This window comes from Tamandua tetradactyla, chromosome 12 (assembly GCF_023851605.1).
Source record: "Tamandua tetradactyla isolate mTamTet1 chromosome 12, mTamTet1.pri, whole genome shotgun sequence".
Lineage (NCBI taxonomy): Eukaryota > Metazoa > Chordata > Mammalia > Pilosa > Myrmecophagidae > Tamandua > Tamandua tetradactyla.
Genome location: NC_135338.1, coordinates 70,713,199 through 70,725,403, shown reverse-complemented (window position 1 = coordinate 70,725,403; position 12,205 = coordinate 70,713,199). Strand labels below are relative to the sequence as shown.

General features: G+C 45.5%; 1 protein-coding gene across 5 annotated transcripts in view; it reads left to right on the top strand.

The window, feature by feature from the left end:
* The window catches only part of THSD4 (thrombospondin type 1 domain containing 4), a 691,564-nt gene that overhangs the window by 616,332 nt on the left and 63,027 nt on the right, over nt 1-12,205 (top strand). For all 5 annotated transcript variants that reach the window (XM_077123893.1, XM_077123894.1, XM_077123895.1 and 2 more), the window contains one exon: nt 3,102-3,377. In XM_077123893.1, coding sequence (XP_076980008.1) covers nt 3,102-3,377 — 276 coding nt within the window. The remainder of the gene's footprint in view (nt 1-3,101; nt 3,378-12,205) is intronic.

The following is a 12,205-nucleotide window of genomic DNA, read 5'->3' as shown; positions in this document are numbered from 1 at the left end:
TTTGCTTCCATTAATAATGCTTTGACCAATAAGGAAAGTACAGTGAGTTCACACCCAAGGACCCACCTTGGGTCTCCACGGTGGGCTCTGCTTTTAGACAGTGCAAGCAGGTTATACTTGGCTAGTGCGGGATACAGACGGTGCTCTGGCTCTGCAGATATTTCCCTATCAGGGGGTCAGGGAGCCCACCAGCCAAAAAGAGACTCTTTTTCTTTAGAACCAGATGATCTGCAGAAACATTAATGATGGGAATAGTTCACATGCACTGAGCCCTTGCCAGGAGCCGTGCTGAGCATCCAGTTGTGCAGATTCGCTTATTGAATTCTCACACCAGCACTCTGGGGGATGGAGAGCACCATTAGTAGCCTCACTTTAAGAGTAAGGAAGGAGAAACTTGGAGAAATTATTTTCCCGGATTCGACTCCTGGGCAGTGACCTCAGGCCAGCCAGTGTGACCCGAGCCTGTGCTTGTTGAGTGTAACAACCTGGAGATTGCTGGTCCACCTTTCTAGGCCGGGGGATAGATGCAAGGCCTGGCCTTCATGGACTGGGGCTCCAATGACCAAGTTATCTGATGGTCACAGACAGGAAGGAGGCCTCTGGCTCGCAGAGAGGACAGCCTGGTGTGTGCCGAGCACGCGGGGAGGGTGTGTTGTTCCAACTTCAGGTTAGCACGCTCAGCCCGATGGAGAATGATTATGCCATTTCCAGGAGTAATGCCTAGTCAGACAGAGCCATGGTTAGATGGCAACATATTGGCATTTCTGAGGTCTGCTGCTCATTTAACGGGGCAATGAGACCATGTAATATCAGGGTTTTCCTGGAAAACCTTGGACAATTGGTAACAAGACTCATGGATGTTCAGCTAAGGGTAGCGTGGGGATTCTGGGATAGGCTGCCTGGGGTGGGGCAGCCCCATCCACTGTAAAAGTTGGTGGGGAGGGAAGTTCTGAAGTGAGTTTCATTTTCCTTGTCAGCCAAGTCAGGAGGCCAGAGTTTGAATCCAGTTCTGCCACTTTCTTGCTGGGCAACCTCAGGCAAGGCAGTTACTTCTCTGAACTTATTGCACAATCTACAAAAGAGAGATAAGAGCACCAACCTCACAGATTTTTGTTTTTGGGGTTTGGGGTGTGGCGGGTGGTGGTAGGGGGCAGGACAGACTAAATCAGGTGCCCATCCCATCACAGTGCCTGGCTCATACAAGTATTCAAAAGATTAAAAATGTTCTTGTCTGATTAACATTCTGGGCAAACATATATATACCAGTCTGACTGATCTTGATTCTATTGGTCCAGTTTGCATGTAATATTTTAGACCACGAAGTATTTTAATTAACCAACTAAGTAAGAAAGTACTGATTAAAGGGTTAAGAAAGCCTTAACAGTTTTAACTCTGTTCTATAGTGACTCTAGAATTTACCTCATTAGTTTGTATTAAAGTAATGCATTCTTGAATGTTATTCAAGCAAAATAAAGATATATAAGGTATAAAAGCTCCCACCCCTTAAGGTGGAACTTTTTCCACCTTCCTGGAGGAATTTTTTCTTAACAGTTTCATGGGATTCTGCTCAGCCCTTTTCTGTGCATAAAAAGACACAAGTGGAGCCCATCTGATCCCTTGTCTACAAGGAATATGGCACACCATTCTTTTCCATAAGTCAGCTTAAGTCAACCTTAACTCAGCCTTCTTTAAAATTGGTAGAAAATTCGCTCTCCATCAGTTGGGGGTTACACACACACACACACACACACACACACACACCAGGGATCAGCCAAGATCCCTGGGTCTGGGATGGGCTGAGGTGTGGGCTGAGCCCTTGGTGTTCTGTCCACGTTGGTTCCACGGTGGAGCCCACGGGAGCAGCCTCGTGGGACCGTGAGGTTAGGGCTCGGCTCCTTCCCGCTGTACTGGGCACCGGAATGCGGGGTGAAGCTGCCCCCATCCCATCGGGGGTGGCCTCCTCCCCGATATTGCCTGGGCAGGTACTCAGGAAATCCAACAGCAGAGACCCCAACCTCTCCCCTGTTCCCTCGCCCGCCCCCTCCTCATCAGGAGCCGGGCCCTGGGGGGGGCAGGGACATTCCCCTTACTAAGAGCCGGGCTTTTACCAGAGGTGGGAAGAACTGTTGACTTCAAGCAGCTTTTGCTTTCTCTCCTACAAAGGAAAACAAAGACCCAAAGCTGGAAGATCCCAGGGCTTAGCTACTTGTTATAACCTGGTCTGGGGGTTTTGGAAACAAAAAGAGCAAAACACAAATAAATATGTTGAAAACGTCCTGCCACTTCTGTGTGTGTGTATAAACTGAATTCTCCTATGTTTTTCACTTTCACTGGATAACATAGAGACATACCTCCATGTCAGAACATACAGATTTACTGCATTCTTTTCCAAATTTACATAATATTCTATTCATTCCATTCTAGTATAACTTACTTTAATCAGTAGCACAAGTGAACACTTAAGTCCTTTCAAACATTTTGTTATTTCAAATAACCCTTCAGTGGCCATCCTTGTACATACAGGTTTATGTAAGGGAATTAGCATATCTATAAGATAAATTTCCTAGAAACGGAATTGCTAGATCAGAAAATATATGCATTTAAAATTTGGATAGATATCACCAAAATGCCTCTGAAAAATGTGCATCTATTTGGAGACTCACCCAGGGTGTCTGTGAATGCATTTTCCTGCACCTTTAAAAGGAGGTGGGGGGTTGGTTAGGGGTTTCTAAACTTTCTAACCTTTATTGTTAGGTAAATAAAGTTGTTGCTTTCATGTGTAGTTCTTTAATTATGAATGAAATTGAACATTTCCATATGACTTTTGGCTGTTTTTAGTTCTCCATGGCCCTTCCCTCTTCCTCCTGAGATGTTCATCTTTTTCTTATTGATTTTTTTTGGGGGTGAGGAATTTTGGGGGGTGAATGCATGATCTGGGAAACAAATCTTATTGATTTTTTAATGCATCTTAGTTGATTCTTTTTAACAAATCTTATTGATTTTTAGTAACATTTTGAAGATTTATGAAGTCAGTGCCGCTTATTTTAAATATGTGCTTCCAAGACCTTGCTTTCGTGTGTGCCTGTGTTTGCCTCCCCCAGGGGAGCTCTTCAGCAGCCAGCTGGAAACAGGAGGTGGGAGCCAGGAGGATGGGGCTCAGAAAGCAAGCGCAGAGGAGAAGGAAAGTCTGCACAGAGAGGCGCCTGAAATGTACACCTCGGAATCAGCCCACACCTTCCCAGTCAGGCAGTTGGATAGATTTTCTCCCCGCCGACCAGACAGCTTGGTGCCATCGGCACCGCAGTCCCCGCGGCGGAGCCGGGATCACAACTGGAAGCAGCTGGGGACCACAGAATGCTCGACGTCCTGTGGGAAAGGTAAGCCTGCATGTCCCTGCAGAACCCCCGCAACGAGGAATGTGGGGGCCGAGGGCTGTGGCAGACCCCCCACCCATGCACTGCGTGAGCCTGGCAGTGAGATGTCTCATCCGTGCGTGCGAGATGCTGTTTTGTGATCACAGACCACACTCACATATTTCACCATCCGAAAGTTGATGTACAAGTAAAGGCTGTGGAAGGTTTCCATAAATGCAGGTGGAGCCTCGGTCTCAAGTCTGAGGATGTCAGGAAAACTAGGTTTTGGGATCTTGGGGTTCTACTGGTGTCGTGGTTTCTTAGGGCTGCTGTAACAAAGTATGGCAAAGGGATTTTTAAAAAACAAAGACATATAGTCTCCCGGCTCTAGAGGCCAAAAATTCAGATGTCAGAAGGGCCATGTACCCTCTGAAGTCTGCCTCTGTCCACGCCTGTCTCCTGGCTTCTGGCAGTGGCCAACAGTCCTTGGGCTCCAATCTCTGCCTCCGCTTCTGCTGCCCTCCCTCTCTGTGGCCCTGCCTGTGTCGCCCTTCTTGTGTGATAAGGACACCAGTCATACTGGGTTAAGCCCCTCCCCCCACTCCAGTATGACCTCATGTTAACTTATTCCATCTGTAACTACCCCTATTCCCAAATAAAGTCACTTTTTGAGGTACTAGGGATGAGGACTTAAACATAGCTTTTGGAGGACACAGTTCAATCCATGACCATTGGTTGGTTAGTTGTTGGTTAGATTTTATATTCCCCAATGCTCAAAGCTCTCTTCCATACTACCCCCATAAAATCCAGTCCTAGATTCATCCCATATCCTAACCCCATCAGCCTGGAACCACAGAGACAAGCCTGTAGCCCAACAAAGGCTATTTATTGACTTCTTGCAGGCAGGAGATCACACAACAGGGGTAGCTTCTCCCCAAACAAAGGAAAAGAGTAATAAGATTAGGGAGAAGGGCAGAGTTTAGGTCAAATTTAAATAAAGCAGTGTTTTGATGGGCTCGAAGCAAAGCATGGCTGTGTATGAAGAGATCAGTGTCAGGACTGGACTGCGAAGTAGACTGAGGGAACTAGTTCCTTGAAAACTACACAGTTAAGATATATGTGGAAGGGGGTATCCGGAAACCCCTTAACTGAACTTCTACACCTGGGTTGAAAGTTGAGGCTGCTTCTCTGTTTCAAAGTGACTTAGATCCTCAGTGAAGAGTGGGATGTTTCCTTCTTACTGATGTGATTTCCAACAGCAAAGTCGCTAGTAGTCTGTGATTTTAGAAAACTGGGTGTCTAAACCGAGTAAGAAAGGAGCAGTTGCTTGGAGAAAGGGGTCATCCTGATACTTGAGAGCAGTGTGTCCTTCAAAAACCATTGCTGTACACTTTGGAGCTTCTTTATCTGTGTCTGTCATCCAGTGTGATGAATGGCCAGGCAGATTGTTACTGTCTCAATCTGAGATATTTGAACCTTCTCATCACAACTCGCCTTCTCCCTCCCCCCAGGCTGCTGAGCACCACTAGCCCAAAGTCCGTAGTTTAGCACACAGATTCCATTCGGTTCCGGACCTAACCCCAAGCAGTCCTCAGCATCCCTCAGCAGTCCTTTCTCTTCTTCCTTGGCACCTCCCCCTGCCATTACCTTCCTTCAACCTTCACAGCTGCCCTTAAGGCCTCTGCCCATCCACACTCCCAGAAGACCCCACCACCCACCTCGTGAGGAAGGGGAGGCCGTCAGGTAGGGACCTCTTCAACTCACACCAGCACACACGTGTCCACGTTAACAGCCAGCTTCCCAACTCCCCCGTGGCCTTGGAGGAGATACAGTCTTTTAAAAAAAATTTTTTATTTTGTTGTAATATATAACATATATACAAAGCAAAGAAAGAAAAGAGCAATAACTTTCAGAGCACACTTCAACAACTAATTACAGAACAGATCCCAGAGTTTCTCATGGGCTACCATTCCATCATCTCAGACTTTTCCTTCTAACTGCTCCGAAACACTGGAGGCTAGAAGAAATATTAATATAGTGATTCAGCAGCCATACTCATTTGTTAAATCCCATTTTCTCTGTTATGCCTCCTCCTCCTCCTTTATTCCTTTTTCCAGTTTATAGGGATCTTTGGGCAATGTCTTTTCTGACTTTCACGTTGAGAAGGGGTGTCTGCAGTAATGGCTAGGGGAATGTAAATAACTGATAATCTTGGAGAGGATTGTCCCTCTGGGTTTCAGGATTTATCTGACCTAGGAACCCTCTGGGAATTATGTTCCAGGAAGGCAAACCTAGTGCCTGAAATCTTTACAGAGTCACAGTTCAAGCCCTAGGTGTTCTTAAGAGTTAAACAGGAGTGATGTTGGTTTGGGTTTAGCAAACCATAGCAATTAGCACTTTCTAACTGAAGCTTGCATAAGAGTAGCCTCCAGAATAGCCTCTTGACTCCATTCGATCTCTCTTGGCCACTGATGCCTTATTTATTATACTTCTTTCCCCCATTTTGGTCAGGAAGGTGTGGTCTCACCAGACCTCGCTGTGGCATTTGGCACCGCAGGCTGATGGTGCTTTCTGAAATCCCGTAAGCAGGAAACCTGTAACATCAAGGGCTCTCGTCCACCCCCTCACTGTCCTTTTGAATTTTTGAGCCCTTCTTCCTCAGATGGAGCCTCACAAGTTGATGCCCCATGGGATTTTTGTCATTGGATCATGGATCCAATCCCTCTGCCCTTTCATCGAGGAGAAATCTCGTCCCTTCTTATTATTTTAACTGCCATTGATTGGCTATCTCTTGGGCCAGACCTCTCCCCTGAGAGTCAGAATCATATATTCAACTGCTGCCTCAATCTGTAGACTCAAAAGTTCAAAGGACAAGTGGGAGACCCAGGTTTGATTCCCAGTCCATGCACTTCCCAAAAACAAACAAACAAAAACAAACGAACAAAAAATTCAACAAATGGTACTGTAATAACAGGATACTCACATGGAAAAATAATGAACTGTCACCCCACCATACAGCATACAGGAAAAAAAGGTCAAAGACACCTGGACATTACCCTGTCCCAAAGTGAACTTGCCATTCTCCCCACCCCCAACCCCAACAAAAGAAGCCCACTCTGTCCCTGGATGCCCTGTCTTCCTTGCCAGGCGGGCTAGATGACCTCCCCCTCACTCTCCACATTGCGTCCCAACTTCACTTCTAAACAAGTGGGCCTGGAGCCTGGCTCCTCCTCTCTCCCCCTTACTGCTCCAGTCTTGCCGCCCAGTTCTGTGTGAGATGCAGATCTGCCCGTCACCATCTGCTCATGGTCACGTCCTCTGATGGGTTTAGAACAAGCTCAGCTCCTCAGCAAAACCCTGCACTGCCTGCCCATCTGCCCTCATTCCCCTCCGTCCCCCCATCCCTGACAGTTTATGCTCTAGCAACACTCAATTGTTTGAAGTCCTCACCCCACACCCCAGCCCTTTCCTCATGTTGCCCTCTGCCAGGAAGTCTTTCAGCCTTTCTTCTCCTAGCTGGTTCTTTCTTAGCCTTCTGGCTCTTCCAGAAAGTTCTCTGAGCTCCCAGATTAGACCAGCTACTACCTCTGCTTATTAAAAGGAGCAGGGAAAGCAGGAAGGCTCAGCTTCTTCATGTCCCCCAGATTATGGATGCAGAAGTCCTGGGAGAATCTTCAGGGCCTTATTTTTCACACCTGTGAACTACTTCTTTCTACTACCATTAAAAGGTCCTTTAGCACAACAGCTGCATTCCCGAACCATCTTGGAGTTTCAGTGCACATTATCCCTTGTGAGCACCACAACTGGTTTCTGAAGCAGCAGGATAAAGCTCTCCACCCTCTGTTTGCAGATGAGGATCTGAAGCTCCAAGTCCTAAGGTCTCAACCCACAAAGTGGCAGAGGCAGGGCTGGGCCCTGCTCCCCTCGCCCCCACCCTGTTCTCTAGGCACCTTCCTCCATTTAGCTGGACACCTAGGACTTGTCCACGCCCTGTGTCATAGGCCCAGCTAGACCTCAGCCACCAGGGGGAGCTGTAGAGGGAACATCGAGCCCAAATGGCCAGCCCCATGGACCCCGCCTCAGATATGTCCCCAGATATGTGCTCCTGGGGCAGGGTGGGGCTGCAGGTAAGGCGGCTCTCTGCAGGAGCTGGAGGAGGTGATGGCTGGAGGTACCTGCTGACTGCATCCCCTGTCCCTTGGCAGGCACTTCATTTCTAAGACTCTTATGCTACGCTTGGGGCTAAGGGTAGTGCTTTGAACTCTGTGACTGTGAGGTCCCTTCATGCACATGGTAAGAACCTCCTGTTTGGAGTCAAGTCCTGTTTGTGCCCCTAAGACAACTGTTCTTCCTGGAAGGGTGCCATGGAAATGGAAAGGCCATATCCCCACAGAGGGTTCTGTAAGTTGGAGAGCAGTGTGACACCCCCAAATAATTGATTGGCTTGGGGAGTTGTTCTTTTCTTTTCTTTGGGTGCCTTGTATCTGAGGGTATAAAATGTGCAACCTTTGACATAATTAGCACGTGGAAAAATCTTTCAGAAGTACTTCTAAAGCTTTTATCTTTTTCATAAGAGCTTTGGCTTAATAGCTTTTGAGAACAGAATTTAGGTTTAGTCCCTGTTGGGGGCTGGAGCTCTTCCTGCTTGGAACTTGTGCAGTTCCGTAATGACTTGGTAACTGGAATGCTGATTTATAGAGGTTTAATTGTGTGCGCTTAATATGTGTGCAAAGAATGCAGGCTGGAGATTCATTGGACCAACTTATTTTATGTGCTTTGTGGGGGAAAATTAAATGCCTGCAGAATGTGTCGTGACAGAAGTAGAAAGCTAGAGATAATTAGACATTGAGGCCAAAACCATTTTAGTGGGAAGACGATGTTACGGAGGAAAGCAGCTTGAAATGTAATTGATACAGAAACCCAAGAACAAAAATGTGTTATTACTAGAATAAGTGGCCATTAAAGGAACCAAATATACTCAGAGCTAGGTGAAAACAAAGGAAAGTCATAAAAAGGATGAAAGTCATCTCATGCTTTTACATCAAGGGTGATGTGTAGGAGATTCTCATATGTTACATGTCTTTTGAAATAAGCTGGTTCCAGTTTTTCCAAAAGGGTGAAAATGTAGCCCTGTCTGGGGACCACAGGGCATTGTGTTGTAGACAAAGACAAACATGTGCCATTTGCCAGCTCACCTCCATGCCGCCCCCATGGGCCTGGGTTCACTGCCACAGGCGGCATTTATTCATCCAGGTGCTCACTGAACAAGTGTACTAGTCGTGATGCAGAGACCCCATGTCCAAAGGTTTCAATTCTTTGTCCCCTCCTCACCCTGTGTGATTCACACTGAGGTTAAAAAAAAAAAAAAATCCTCCTCTCTTACCGTTCCCTGGTACCTAGCTAGAAGACTCCAGCTCAGCTTCAATATTAGCACAGATACCAGCTCCTCTGGAAGCCTTTCCTGCTTTGTCCTCAGGACCTCGCAGCACCTCGGAACACGTTTCTGTTCCAGGCGGGCGTGGCTGTGTCCGGCGGTCCGTGGTGGCTGGCTTCAGTCGTATGCACCTCGCCATCTCTGCCCCAGCCTCGGGCCAAGCACACAGCAGGCAGCCTCCAGTGTTCTTGAATGAAAGGCTGTCATCACCACATTTCAGAAGTGGGATATCTGACTGACTGGCCAAGATGCAGGGTGTCTTCTACCTCCTCATTATATCCTGGCTATACAAGCCTGGCTTACCTGTGTTTTGTAAGTAGCATAAAGAATATAGATTGATGGATTCAAAACTGAAGAATCTTTTCCCTAGATTTCCATATGACTTCATTTAATCTGTTAAAATAGCATTTCTTCTTTGGATTGTGGGCACACACACACACTCACACTGACTCCCCGGATTCACTGACTTAAATCATTTTCTTTCTGCACCGTGGTACAGTTCTCTCCTCCGACATAACACATTTCTGTTCAGATCAACTTGCCCAACACACAACCCAGTGGGACCCATCCCAAGCAGTTCCAGCTGCCTGAGGCCCGGCTCGGACCAGATCTCACTCCTGCATTCTTACTTGCTAGCAATTAGGGGAATAATTGAATCACATGCTTGGACAATGAAGAGGGGGCCAGGTACCATTTTGAGTCACAGTGTCCATTTAATACAGAAATTGAAATAGGCCCCCAAAAACACAATGTTGCAGTCACTGGGTCAGGAGTCGTGGTTGCTGTATCTTCTCACCATCAGAGAGAGAGAAAGTGTGTGCAAGCAAGCCTCTGGGTTCATTTCCTTGGCTAAACACTGGAGCTGCACCGTGGCCAAGTGTGCTGTAAAGGCAGTAAAAGGGAGGCGAGGGGGAAGAAGGAGGAGGCGGGCAGCAGCTATTTCCCAAAGCAACCCCAAGCAGTACCATCTGCCCAGGGCATAGAGCATTCTTATGGTCACCTGGATCCTTTTAGCCAAAAAAATATTAAAATTTCCCCCTTATTTAAATGACAAGTGGTTGGGGTAGTTAGTTTTGCTTTCCAGTCCACAAATTTATAAGTGGAAAAGTTAACCCATGTGGTTGAGCGGGAAAGGAATAGGCTAAATAATAAGAGCTGTACTTAATCCTTCCACAATTGGATCCCACACGGGTACAGTGCAAGCCATAAACTGAGTCCTGTTCATCTTTATAGCTCAGCAGAATGCTGTGTGTATGTTATGTGGTTATGTTTGTTGGATTTAATTAAAAATCTCTTCTTAATGGAAGCAGATATGTCGCTGGACAAAATATAATTCTACAAAAGTTTGTGTTTCCTATTAATTTTACAGCCAGTTCTGCTTTTTACTCAGCTAATAATTATGCCTAATTGGAATGTTACTTTAAATAATGGTCTCAAATTATAGCTGCACTGTAACTTTTTACTGTAAGAGTAATTTAAACAAATGAATGTTTCAGATTCAAAACTGTCTTACAAACTGTGATGTTTCTTATAAGAGCTACCCTCTGGCTCAGTGTGTCACATAAGATTAGTTTAGAGAAGCAGTGAAACACTTTCATGACTGATGAAATGTTCAGACATTTATATTAGAAGTTATCCCTCAAGTTGCAAATAAAATTGTAGTGAGTTGGAGTTTCAGAAGATATAAATGCCTACCAATTAGCAACAGAGATTAAGTATGAGCTGAAGAGTAAATGACAGTGTTCTGGCCGCATGAATTGTGTACTGGCCTGGACATCAGGGTAGACAGTTATTTGTGAAAAAACACCTTACTCTTCAGATGAGGACATTGCATATTCAGTAGGTTACATTTCTCAATTAGTAAACATCCTTTAGTAATACAGCAGTGGTGCCACCAGGTGGCAGCAGAGAGAGGTCAGAATTGAAAGGGCTTTTTTTTTTTTTTGAGAGCAGAAATTCTACTTATATTCTGGCTTTTATCCAAAATAGATCTCTTTTTATAAGGCCAGTGAAACTGGGCTGTGTATTTTTTTTTTTCATTTTTAAATAGTTTTATTCGCACATCATACAATCCAGCCTAAGTGTATAGACATGCCTTCACCACCATACTCTATCTGAAGACATTTCCTTTTCTTCCACAAAGGATCCATACCCCTTCCCTAATCCCCCTGCCTGTTGACATTTAGTTTTGGCATAATGCCTTTGTTACACTCAGTGGAGGCATCTTACAATATTACTGTTGACTGTAGACCCTAGCTTACATTGATTGTACTTTTTCCTGTACACCATCTATTTTCAACACCCTACAATGTTGACATTCCTTTGTTCCTCATCATGCAAAAACATTTTTTCATTTGTACATTTAATCACCGTCATTGTACATTCTAGGCATTCTTAAATTATACCACCTCTATCTTTCCTTCTGGATTCGTACGTGCCCCCAGCCCTTTTCCCTCTATCATTTTCACATTCAGTTTCATTCAGCATACTTATATTATTACGCTACAGTCAGGTGTATTGTGTTATACATTTCTGAATTTTTATAGTCAGTCCTGTTGCACAATCTGTATTCCTTCAGCACCAATTATGAATTGTGCATTTCTCTAAAAAACCTGAGTCAGTTGGCATGTTCTTAGCTATGTAATAAAAACAAATATTAAATCTCACATAAATATTCACTTAACAAGCTTTTATTGAGCACTTGCTACTCTGCCAGGTACTGGGGTTACAGAGATGAACAAGAACTAGTGCTGCCCCTGAGAAGCTCACTGCTTCAGAGGAGACAGACCTATAACCAAACAATTCAAATGTGTAAAATATTTTAAAAGGAAGTAGGCAGGCAGTCTTCTAGTCTTTCTTGAATCTTCTCACTTCTCTGCTTTGTCGGAATTGGATGCTCACTGGCTCTTAAACATTCCTGGCACTCACAGGCCAGTTTACTGAGCATGTTTATTCCAATTCAGCCACCTGCAGGCCCCCACCCCCACCCCCATGTAGGCACTCCTATCCAAACCCAACCCTTTCTATTTGATGGCTCCAGAGAACCTTCCAGCAGTTACTATTTGTGTTGTTTTCCAATCACTCCCCTGCCCAGTGACATCTCTTTTGACATCCTGAACTGTTAGGAAAATGTGTTTATCTACCATATTAGCTTCCTAGGCCCGCCATTACAGAGTGCTATAAACTGGGTAGCTAGGAACAACAGAAGTTTATTCTCTCACAGTTCAGAGGCCAGACAACTGAAACCAAGTTGTCAGCAAGGCCGTTCTCCCTCCGAAGCCTCTCAGGGTGAATCCTTCCTGGTCTCTTCCAGTTTCTGGCAGCCCCTGGCGTGGCTCGGCTTGTGGCAGCATTGCTCCAATCTCTGCCTCATCTCCACATGGCCATCTCTGTGTCCAAATTCCCTCTTCTTATAAAG